At 36.0% G+C, this 12,444-nt stretch overlaps 1 protein-coding gene across 4 annotated transcripts; it reads left to right on the top strand.

Annotated features, from left to right (window-relative positions):
• Positions 1–6,547: 6,547 nt before the first annotated feature.
• On the top strand, positions 6,548–12,428 carry LOC102590079 (uncharacterized). 4 transcript variants are annotated; one of them, XR_001471975.1, is made up of 5 exons: positions 6,548–6,735; positions 8,613–8,860; positions 11,076–11,150; positions 11,390–11,510; positions 11,634–12,428. XR_001471975.1 is itself a non-coding variant. In XM_015303963.1 (4 exons), the coding sequence occupies exons 1-4, from the start codon at positions 6,627–6,629 to the stop codon at positions 11,450–11,452; spliced, it is 495 nt and encodes a 164-aa protein (XP_015159449.1). In that variant the 5' UTR covers positions 6,548–6,626; the 3' UTR covers positions 11,453–12,428. The 4 variants fall into 4 exon arrangements, 1 of the variants encoding a protein (XP_015159449.1); XR_001471976.1 differs by having other exon boundaries at positions 11,630–12,428; XM_015303963.1 differs by having other exon boundaries at positions 11,390–12,428.
• Positions 12,429–12,444: the final 16 nt, after the last annotated feature.

Below are 12,444 nucleotides of genomic sequence, written 5' to 3'. Positions count from 1 at the left end.
TCCCACCCCAGTTCGTATTATCTCTTTTCTTCGTGCTAAGAGGTTGGTGAGTAAGGGTTGTCCAGCTTTCTTGGCACATCTCAGGGATGATACTTCCAAAGTGTCTTCGATCTAAACTGTTTTGATAGTTCGTGAGTTTGTGGATGTTTTTCCTGTAGACCTGTCTGGTATGCCAATTGATAGGGATATTGATTTTTGTATTGACCTGGAGCCGGGGACTCGCCCCATTTCCATTCCCCTTATAGAATGGCCCCAGCTGAGTTGAGAGAGTTCAAGGCCCAACTTCAGGAGTTGTTAGGTAAAGGTTTTATTAGACCGAGTGCCTCTCCTTGGGGTGCTCCAATTTTATTTGTGAAGAAGGATGGTAGTTTTCGGATGTGCATAGATTACATGCAGTTGAATAAGGTGACTATTAAGAACAAGTACCCCATTCCTCACATTAATGACTTGTTTGATCAGTTGCAGGGTGCTTGTGTGTTCTCAAAAATTGATTTGAGGTACGGTTATCATCAACTAAAAATATGAGCAATAGATGTGCCAAAGATTGCTTTTCGAACAAGGTATGGACATTATGAGTTCTTAGTAATGTCTTTTGGGCTTACGAATGCCCCTGCTGCTTTCATAAGCCTGATGAATGGAATTTTTAAGCCATATTTGGATCTCTTCGTTATTGTATTTATTGATGATAATACTGATCTACTCCAAGAGCAAGAACGAACATGAAGAGCATTTGAGAATTGTATTGGGGTTGTTAAGGGAGAAAAGGCTTTATACCAAATTCTCCAACTGTGAGCTTTGGCTTAATTCAGTGTCCTTAGGGAACGTGGTTTCTAAGGATGGAGTGATGGTGGATCCTACTAAAATCGAAGCAGTGAAGAGTTGGGTAAGGCCTACTAATGTTTCAGAGGTAAGGAGTTTTGTTGGTTTAGCTAGCTACTACCGTTGGTTCGTTAAGGGATTTTCTTCCATTGCTTCCCAACTGACCAAGCAAAATGTTCCCTTTGTATGGTCGGATGAGTGTGAAGAGAGCTTCCTGAAACTCAAGACCTTGTTGACTACTCTGCACGGATTCTTGCCTTGCCTGTGGAAGGTAAGAATTTCATTGTTTATTGTGATGCATCTTATTTTGGTTTAGGTGCAGTGCTAACGCAGGAGAGTAATGTATTTGCCTATGCTTCAAGGCAATTGAAAGTGCATGAACGTAACTATCCGACCCATGATTTGGAGTTGGCTGCAGTTGTATTTGCATTGAAGCAGTGGAGGCATTATCTACATGGGGTCAAGTGTGAAGTGTATACAGATCATCGTAGTTTACAATATGTGTTCACTCAGAAGGACTTGAATTTGAGGCAAAGGAGGTGGATGGAGTTACTGAAAGAATATGACATTACTATTCTATATCACCCAGGAAAAGCTAATATTATGGTTGATGCCCTAAGTAGAAAAGCAGGGAGCATGGGAGTTTAGCCCACTTGCAAGTTTCTAGACGCCCATTGGCTAGAGAGGTTTAAACTCTAGCTAATGACTATGAGACTGAAAGTAATTGAGAAAGGAAAGCAGATTGATGATGAGAAGCTGAGCCAAATTCAAGAAATGGTATTGCGAGGAGAGGCTAAAGAGGTTGTGATTAATGAGGAAGGCATCTTGAGAATTAAGGGGCGGGTACGTGTGCCCCGTGTTGATGATATGACTCATACTATCCATGCAGAGGCTCATAGTTCGAGGTATTCTATACATCCTGGTGCAACCAAGATGTTTCGTGATCCGAGACAACATTATTGGTGGAGTAGAATGAAGCGTGACATTGTTGATTTTGTTGCCCAACGCCCAAATTGTCAGCAGGTAAAGTACGAGCATCAGAGGCCTAGAGGGACACTTCAATGAATGTCCATTCCTGAATGGAAGTGGGAAAGAATTGCAATGGATTTCTTGGTTGGTCTGCCAAAGACATTGGGTAAGTTTGATTCTATATGGGTAATTGTTGACAGATTAACTAAGTCTACTCACTTCATTCCAGTCAAGGTGACTTATAATGCAGAGAAGTTAGCCAAACTCTATATCCGCGAGATTGTTCGATTGCATGGAGTTTCGATCTCCATTATATCAGATAGAGGTACGCAATTTACTTCTAACTTTTGGAGGACCTAGCAAGCTGAATTAGGTACTAGATTGGATCTTAGTACTACATTTCACCTTCAGACCGATGGACAGTCAACAATCAAGTGCTATAGGATATGTTTCGTGCGTGCGTGATGGATTTTGGTGTTCATTGTGATCAGTTTTTACCCTTGGCAGAGTTTTCGTACAACAATAGCTATCACTCGAGTATTGGTATGGCCCCATTTGAGGCATTATATGGGAGGAGATGTAGGTCTCTCATTGGTTGGTTTGATGCATTTGAGGTGAGACCTTGGGGTACTGATCTTTTGAGGGAATCGTTAGAGAAAGTGAAATTCATTCAGGAGAAGCTTCTAGCAGCTCAGAACAAGCAGAAGGAGCATGCAGATCGGAAGGTCAGGGATTTAGAGTTTATGGAGGGTGAACAAGGTTAAGGATTTGGAGTTTATGGAGGGTGAGCAAGTCCTGCTGAAGGTTTCACCCATGAAGGTGTGATGCGGTTTGGTAAGCTTAGTCCACGATATATTGGGCGATTTGAAGTTCTTAAGCGTGTTGGGGAGGTGGCCTATGAATTGGCCTTGCCTCCAGGGTTGTCAGGAGTGCACCCGATATTTCATGTGTCTATAGTGAAAAAATATCATGGTGATGGAAACTACATTATTCGTTGGGATTCGATCCTGCTTGATGAGAATCTATCTTTTGAGGAGGAGCCTGTAGCTATTCTAGATAGGGAGGTCCACAAGTTGAGGTCAAAGGAGATTGCATCTATCAAGGTTCAGTGGAAAAATCGGTATGTTGAAGAGTCTACTTGGGAGAGTGAGGCTGATATGCAAGAAAGATATCCACATATTTTTGTCGATTTAGGTACCCCTTCTTACCATCACCTTCTTTTGATCGTTCGAGGACGAACGATGGGTAAATTGGTATCTAATGTAACGACCCATTAGGTCATTTTGGGTACTATAGCTTCTTATTTCATAAAAGACTCTTCCGATAAATTCTAAATGGGTGTTTTGGACTATTTGTAACTATAGTTATTTATATAACTAATGAGGTAATTTTAATAATTAATTTAGTCGGGGGATAAAGAAAATAACATTAAAATTAGTAGTGAGCCATTTTTATAACTGGTCATGTATAATAATTAGGATAAATAAATAATCTATAAAAGAAAGACGAAAGAAAACTAGGCGAGAAACTTTACTTGCATCGTCTAACAAGGAAGACCGACATCGAGGTAATGTTTTGAAGCTTCAATGTCCTTATTTAATGGTAGGGGGTTAAATATTATATAATAATATTTCATGGTTAGACATGAATTGAAAGTGGGTGTGCTGGAAGTTTGGATTTTGAATAAGAAAGTGAGGGTGATAATGAACAATCAATTAGTGATTTTATAAGAAAACATGAATTAGCTAGGAAATTTGTTATTAAAAAATATATAGTTAATGGTATTGTTTAACAATTTTGCCCTAAATATTTTAACAATGGAGTTTTGATAATTAGTGATAGTGGTTTCTTTTCTTCTGGTAATAGTAAAATGGAATCAAGAACATTTTATTTGAAAAAAATTAGTGCATATTGTACCAATTAGTGATACTTTATTTGTGCTCCAACACCTAAACTTTAGAAAAGATAATATATCTTTGGATATATTTTGTATCTCCTAAGAAATTTTGTTTTTATAAAAACCATCATATAAATGTGGATCAAACAAAACATTAGTGAAAACTCATAATTCTTCAAACATCATAAATAAAGAATAATTAAAAAGGAAAAAAAGAGGGATTTTATGAAAAAGATGGAGTATCCCTTAGTTTGACTTGCTCTGACCAATAATCTCAATAAGTCTTTGTAAGTTTATTTGTCATCAACATATGAATGCACTCACATCATCTTCTTCTTCTTCTTCTTCTTCAGTAATGTCTGATATAGACAGTTAGAACGCCTTTTTAAACTTTCATACTCGACCTGACATTCTACATACGAAAATTGAAGAATACATCGATGTCGACCAGGAATGAAATTTGAGAATTTGACAGCCATCATTTTCCAATTTTCTAATCCATGGTGTCGCACTGAACCTGCCAACACCATATCTTCTTTAACTTCTCCATTTTTAAAGAAAAGTTTTGTGTGTTTTTTTTAGAGGAACTAACACTTGGTGAATTATGATCCAATTTTTTTCTTCTTAAAATAGGCATACCTCGCGTTAATGGTTGGTTATTAGATTTGGTAAAAAGTTTATTTTAGTCAAATATAGGTTGAATGAATCAAGACAAGCTAATGCGAATGTGACAAAAAGAAATAAGTGCTTTTTTTCATTGTTATCTTCTCATAAAAATCGTGATATATAAATTGTATTTACTTTTCTTAAAATAACATTTATTTTTTTACGATATTAGTGTTTTAGTTCATTTTTTTTCAAGTTGAATTTGAAAATTTTACTCACTTTTTTTATAAAAGAACTTTTCAATTTTATAAAATTGGAAATGAAGCAACGGTTTACAAAACACTATTGATGTCAGCTTCCCGCTCTAAGTCTGTAGAAATCTCTATTGATTTACCTGACTCACCACACTCATAGTAGGACTAGGAACAAACATATACTCACAAGTATCAGAATATATTGAATGGTCATCATAACCTGAAAACTCTAACAGCAATCCTAATAAGTTTTAACCCGAGTTGTAGAAGCCTTGTCCAGAATAATCTCCCTCAAACGCTTGAATAGCTGCATGAACATGTACACTGAACTGAGGATGAAAACCCCTCCTTAAAGATCCCCTACCTCGAGATGAGGTACCACTAAAATAACAAGAAGTGCAAGACCTCTTGTCCGTCAAATCCCTAAATTCCTTGCGGCAAATAAGCTCAACCTCCATGGCCACCTCGATTACTCTTTGAAAAGAAGCTCTAGACGAGGTTGTCTAATAAGTTACTACTTGGATATGATAAGTCAAACTTCTCATGCAATGACAAATTCTTGGTCTTATCTGGCAAAATCATCAAAGGATAGTGAAACAAGGCATGAAATTTTGTCCCAAAATCGATCTGAAATACCATTTTAAGTCAAGTGTTCAAACTAACTCCACTTCTCCTCTTGCAAGTTACAGGGAATGAACCTGTTAGTCTAGTATCGACATCAGACCGCCACCACTTCTTAGATAGGCCACACATGTGAAAAAAAGTGTAATCCACTCTGTGGGACTCCACCAACATCACATTTTGTAACGTCTCATGACAACTCACAAGAAAGTCATAACTGTTCTCTCCTTGTCCAATGTGAAACTGAAGTAGATCTATTTTCTAGAACATCTCAAACCTCTTATGCTCCTCATTAGGCAACATATCTGGGCATAACTCATACACCAACACCCGATGAAGGCATAAAATCACATCTTAAAGTTGTTGCTGCTGGATCCTAAAATTTTTGGTTTGGGTGTTGATCACGGATCTATTTTTCTTTCCTGGTCTAAGAATATAGTCCAAAGTACCGGGTAACCTATCAGTCTAAGTGATACCCTTAAGCAAGTTAAATACTCAAACCAAAGTGTCACTATTAAAAAAATAGTAAAAAAAGACCTAAAAAGCAGATCGCCTAAAAAAGACATCATGAGGTCTTTATTCCACAAAGCAGTTTTTAACTTATTTTTTTAAAGCAACAGACCTCATGATGTCGTTCAAATCAAAAAGAAAATCCGCCAAATAATAATAGCGACTTGAAGGAAATTGGATTGGGTCACTCATGTGGGTCAATTCGGATCCATGTGAGAAGAATATATATATATATATATATAATTAATAAATATAATGAAAATACAACTATTAGAAAGGGTTCTCATAGGAGAAATTAACGTATCTTTCATTCTCTACAATTTCAAAAGAATCGACACTTCTTTTGCTTATTCTCCTTTTTCCTTCTCCAATTCTAGTCAAGTTCGCATGAAGATTCTTTGAAGTTTTCTTTTTCAAAAAGTGTTGGAACGAATAACTGTAACATGTACGATTTTAGACTGTAGCTTTATATAGTATAGTTTGTGTTTAAATACATATGATTGCACTTGAAACTATATTCAATGCTCCTAAAAATTAAGTGTATGATTAGATTCTCCATGACCTTACGAGGTTAATTTTAAATTTCAAAGAAAACATAGCAACCTCATCAGATCTCCAAAGATTTTAAAAAAATTAAAAAAATATATTTAAAAAACGACCTCATGAGGTCTCTATTTCTAAAATATTCGTTGATTACTTTGATTAATAAAAAAGACCTCATTAGAAAACTATTATTATAAAATATAAAAATATCCCTCGACTATAGAAAAACTTTTTAAAATACCCTTTATCCATATCTTTTAGTATTCTAATACTCCCTTCAATTGTTTTTTTTGCTCAGGTTTACGCTTTATATATATATTTTTTTTAAAATATTTATTATATGTATGAAATAAAAACCGCAGATTATTTCCCATTATTTATCGGCACTTCGTCTTCCTCCACCGGTGATGAAATCTGTAGTCTCTCTACCGGCGATGATGTCCGCAGCAGCAGCACCTCCATTGGCGAATTTCACGGCCACAACTGCTTCACGGCCTACAGCCCCCTCGATCCAGTGTAAGTTTCAAAATTCGCTTAATTTAAAAAAATAAATCCATGTTAGGTTTTACCTTTTGATGATAAGCTCTAAAACACTTTATTAATTCCTCATTAGGTTCATTAATTATGATTTTATTTTCTACTTTTGCTGCTAATTTTTAATGATACTTCAAATAATCGTGCTTGTTCAATAATTAATGAATTTTTGCAATAATATTAGTTATAATTAAGAAATCGTGTCATTGTGGTAATGTTGTTAAAATAAGTATTGAGATTTTAGTTGAATATTGGGGGAAGAAGTTGAGTGAACTGCTACAATCAGTTTCTAGTTATACTGGCTACTTCGATCTTAATGGAATCATCAGTTTTATGTAAAGGATCGAGAACATTTGTAAAGGGTAAAGAATGTTAACAACATTAAAGTATTGAGGGATCATCGAATACTCTTTTATGGTTCCGATGATTACTATCTTGTTATTTCGGTGTGGAGATCAGGCAGTTGAGCATATGATAATTGATAGTAGTTGCAGTGCCACCATTATGTTTATTGGACCTGTTCATTGGGAATATGATAATTGATACAATAAATCATATGATAATTGATAATTGATACAATAAATCATCCAATAGATTCTTCACTTTGAGTCATACAAATTTTGTTTATTGGACCTGTTCATTGGGAAAAAAGTTTATAAATTTTTAAGTATGGGTGATTTATAATTAAAAGTTGATACTTACTTACTCTGTCCTATGAATTGTTATGAATTGGTCTTGCCAACTTAATTGTCTTGTCGATCAAATTTCTATTCCATGTTCCACAATATAAATATGATGGTCTTCTATTAACTATCAACTTTATCATTAAGCAATTGCAAGTTTTATTTTAAATATTAGGTGCAGGTTGCATGATTGTTTGAAAATTTTTGGTATTAGCTTTAGAGCTTGTTTGGTTGACTTTTCATTTTTGACTTATAAGCCAAAAGCTATAGAATTTATGGGTTTTGGCCTATTTTTAGCATTTTAGTTTAAAACTAAGTGCTTATAAGCACTTTTTTAACTCATCCAAACACTCCAAAAGTACTTAAGCTATTTTAAGCTTAAAAACACTTTAAAAAAGTCAATCCAAATGGGCTCTAGTCTTTTTAAGGTAAATGTTTCACTTAGTTGCAAGGCTATTTTCTCCCAAACCATAGACCCTACCCTTTGTCCCTCCATTTCTTTTCTTAAGTATCCTAACGCTACCCACAACCACAGACTCAACATCAACAACATAGAAGGCACACAAGCAGGAGGATACAAACTTGAAATGTCCTTTTTAGCACATGCAAACGTAAGTCAGCTGAGTGCCTTTCATAATGCTTGTGACAACTATTTTATGTAATAACTTTTGCTTGCAGTCGTGAAAGATAACTCTAACTTGAAGCCAATATTCTTTCAAAATGCTTCAAGATTAAGTAGAACAAGTTTACAATTTGATTATTAAGATAATGGAAACACCAAGTATTTACAAGTATGTTACATTAGTTTCATGAAGTTGGAGGTTGAGTGAACTTTGAATCATGAAAGTGACCTATTATTGAGGTCTCTTTTTCCGGAAAAAAGACCTCATGAGGTCTCCTTTTTAGGTCTCTTTTTACTGTTTTTTTAGTAGTGTAATTAATGGACCAAACTTTTATCTGATTCGAAAACTATCATTTGATTATGTTTTCTTGGATAGGCCTGGTTGTAGGTGAGAAAGTATTTCTCATTGAAAATGCACAGTTTCTGTTGGAATACTCCTACTGTATAAGATCATCATGTCAAATCTTGTTGTTGCAGAGTTTTGTTTGTTCTTTCAAAATGGTCTGCTGTTCTCTTCAATGGATATACATAATTATTTCAATTCCTTTTGGCAGGTAACTTGCTGTTCTATGTTAGACATCACGTTTACTCTCATAAGAAGTATTCCAAAAATGGAATTACCATTAAGTATAGAGATCTCCTGAAGCACATCAGACCAGAAAAGGGATATTCTTCAACGAGTGTTCGAGGCACCATTTATTGTTCAAATCAGAAGGAAAGAAATGTTGGCTTGCCTTCTGATCATATCGCAGTTGGTGCAAAAGTGATATATGCTGCTGCTCCTGCAATGGGTCATAATCAGGTAAAGTAAATCTACTTACCATATGCATTGTCAAGCTAGCTTTGTGATTCCAGGAATCATTTACTTCATTCTTCTCCTAAAACTGTTGTGGACCCAGCTCATGAGGAGAAACTTTTATCTCTCTTTTTTGATGCCCACCATGAGAGTTAAACTAAAGCTATATATGGTGCTACGGTTTTGATCAAGTGTTTACCTTGCAACCGCTTATGACTTGAGGAGGAATCTACCCAAACTCTAATATCAGAGTTGCAACTAGAAATTTTCTCTTCTTTTACGGCCTAACGTTTTTTTTTGTAGAAGAATCTCCTCAGGGGGTTCGAATTGTTTCACGTGTCTTGATCAATTTAAATGGCAGTGAAATCTGAAACATAGAACTGTTATATGTCATAAACCTCAAAATATGCTGTCATCAAGTTCATTACAACCTCTATGAACTTCCTATCCAGTTTTGGCTCCCCAAAGGGAGTAGCAATAATTTTTTTTCGCCCATTTAATTGCAAAGATTAGCAAATTACTGCCTTTACGGTTATTCTTTCTCTATATTCTCACTGTGTGTCTTTTTCCCACAGTTGTCTTATTGGTTTTCCTACTAAGATATTGTTTTGAGAATTAGGTAGATAATGTTAATATATGTTCCCTAAGAGAAAGTTGTGCTTATTCTGTTCCATGTAGTTGCACGTCATTCTGTCGCCTGCATGTGCGAAAAGTAGATATTATTTCCAAGGTTCACTTATCTGCAATTTAACAAAGTTCTTGTAAGAAATGCCTAGATTTTTGTTCTTTGCAAGGTGCCATTTATTCTCTATCAGATGTCCAGAACTCATGTATGCTAAAGTTCTGAATCTCAATTCCAGTGACATTTTAGTTAAATGTCCTACAATAGGATCCTTCTCTTTCCAGGTATCATTCCTCCTTCAACATGAAACCTATTTAAATTGAGGGCATGTGCCACTTTTCGGCTGGTTGGAGATTGACAGGTTTTTATTATTAATTTGTCTATGCCTTTCCCTTTCAAAACACATCGTAGACATCTAAATCTTATTGGATCAGTCCATACAATACTTGTGCTAAATCCTAAATTCAAGACACGTTGGATCAAGTCAACATTTTCGGTCAATAAGTTCCAAATTAATGATTTAATTCAAAATTATATGACTTAAGTGAAATCCAATGTCACGACCCAAATCTGAAGGGCCGTGACCGCCACTTAGTGAGCATATACCCCACCAAGCAAACCAACTCTCTTAATTATCATTAGGTAAGCAGTCAGAGGAAATGTTCTATTGCTCAATGTTCAAAGAATCTAACTTCAAGAATTTTAGTTTCAGGAACTCCGTCTCTCATGCCCCATTGCGCACTGTGATCTGTCTGTCTAAGTTTTCTTCCCCTGGATATGGGTGTTAAATTTGGTGTTAAATTTAATTTGGTTTGATTTGGTTTTTCTGTTTATCTTGAGACTTGAGTACCTCTATTTGTAATGCTGAGCAGCTATGCACGACCAAATAGTTAAAGTTAACATAACGAGACCGGAATGTAGAAGTTGAAAGCTTGATAGTTTTATCTTCTGTTTTAGAGAATACAAAATGTTCTCCAATTTTCTTACCTTTTTTGTTCCAATTCTATTGGATGTCCCTGTAGGAACTCTTACCTTTATTGCTTGATGTTTCTCTAACAGTAGTTTTGCAGCTTTTCTGAGGCATTCTCTCTTTTCCTAGCATGTCTGTCGTGTGGTTACATTGGACTGACAAATTGTGCCACTGCCATTTCTTGTTCTGTGAGATGCTGCCTGAATCATCTGAATATATTTACTTTGATTCTATTTAAGTGTGATAGTTTGTTGCTTAATATTTTTGTTTAGACTAGATTTCACTTGCAAAATATCTTTTGGTAGAAATGCGCTATTCTATCTTAAACTTTTCACTCCTATGACCTTGCCCCTTAATTTTGCTGGCTAAAGTAGTTGATATACATCTGAGTTTTCAGGTTCCTACAGTGCAAGGATCCTTAATCAAAGTACTTAGTTGGATGTCATAGAACAACTCCTTTTATTTCTACTGATTTTTGTTAATATTCTGTTGCATGATTTCCTTAGGGTAAGAACTGCGTAAACTTCACCATCCTAACATTTAGCTTAAATCTTTTGTTGATTCTCTTTACTATGTCTTTGTTTTGGGGAATATCTATTTCTTGGAATTCAGTCACTAAAAGTTTTCAGGAATCACATCCAGAATGCAACTCTAGAGTTCCTGCAATTTTGACAGCTTTGGAAAAGATGAAACTGACTTCAAAGGTATGCCACAAACACAGCACAATTATTTGTCAGTGCTGATTCTTGTGTTTATTGTTTTCACCAGTGATGATAAAAGACAAACACATTGGGTATCTCTTGAGGGGTCATTTGGAATCAGAGATGAGGAAAATAAATTTGGGATAAAATGTGAGATAATTTTATAAAAATTACTCTAGGAAAAGAAAAAATGAAGTCTCCTAAAATCATGCTAATTAATTAACGTAATCTGTTCCATGAAGTTAAAGCAAAGATGTTGCACATGCCCAACTTGCAAACTGAAGTATGAAAAGTCCTTTTGCTGAGGCCCTATGTAAGCACATACGCTATTTGTTTTCTGACGCTACATGAAACAAACTCAAGGTGCGACTAGTAACTTTCTCTTTGACGAAGTGCCAATCAATTTCATTTTATTTTGTTCAGTCATGTTGAAAATGATTCTGAGGCTCTGAGCTATACTGATTGCAACTTTATTGTGGAAGCTAGTAGAAGGCATTGACTCGCTCCATCTATCCATCTGTCTACGGGTTGAAGCTAGTAGGAAACTGCAATCCCATGCCATGTATGTCCAACAACTCTCTCCAAAAGTTCCCAGTAAAGTGAGGGTCTCAGTCACTAATGATATGCCTCGCCAAGCCCCAATACTTCAACATATTCTTAAAGAATAGCTTGACAGCTTCCTCGGCAATGCAGAGCTTAGTGAGGCGTGCATGAAGATGGGTATACATCGAAAATCTATCCACGACCACTATAATAGTGCATAACCTCTGGACTTCGGCTAACATGTGATAAATTCTATAGCCTTGCTCTCCCATGGATCTCCGTAACTGGCAATGGTTCCAAAGTCCTCCAGGCTGTTGCTGCTCAACATCCTGTTGACATAAAAGCCAAACCTGCATGTAACATTCAATGTCATCCAGTATGCACGCTGATAGTAAACCGACTAAACCAAGCCTCTTGTGACATTGGCCTGGATCACCATCCCAAATGGTGTCATTACTCTCGTACATGATGTGCCACCTAATGACACTCCCATTTCAGCTATTTAGCTAAACCTTGTGTGAGCTACCTCCTATTCTTAAGCGTTAGCAATATACAGGAAGGATTTTATAGGAGCTACCATCCTACGCTAGAGTGAAGCAGTTTCTCCTAGGAACTTATGGGAGATATTATGAAGTCAGATCCGGTGAATTTTCCTTTGTCATAGGACCTTTACCACTATGGTGATCATAGGAGGGCAAGAGAATTCCTGGTAGAACTCTACCATTTGGGTTTATTTTTTGGGGGGAGGGGGGAG

This window comes from Solanum tuberosum, unplaced genomic scaffold, assembly GCF_000226075.1.
Source record: "Solanum tuberosum cultivar DM 1-3 516 R44 unplaced genomic scaffold, SolTub_3.0 scf00499, whole genome shotgun sequence".
NCBI lineage: Eukaryota > Viridiplantae > Streptophyta > Magnoliopsida > Solanales > Solanaceae > Solanum > Solanum tuberosum.
The sequence above is the reverse complement of the archived record's forward strand: the minus strand, read 5'-3'. Positions and strand labels throughout refer to the sequence as shown.

What these genes read in the sequence shown, in the direction of transcription:
- LOC102590079 (XM_015303963.1), top strand. Translation starts at nt 6,627, where the DNA reads ATGAAATCTGTAGTCTCTCTACCGGCGATGATGTCCGCAGCAGCAGCA. An exon ending in TACAGCCCCCTCGATCCAGT is followed by an intron (nt 6,736 to 8,612) that starts GTAAGTTTCAAA and finishes TCCTTTTGGCAG; the next exon opens with GTAACTTGCTGTTCTATGTT. An exon ending in CTGCAATGGGTCATAATCAG is followed by an intron (nt 8,861 to 11,075) that starts GTAAAGTAAATC and finishes AAAAGTTTTCAG; the next exon opens with GAATCACATCCAGAATGCAA.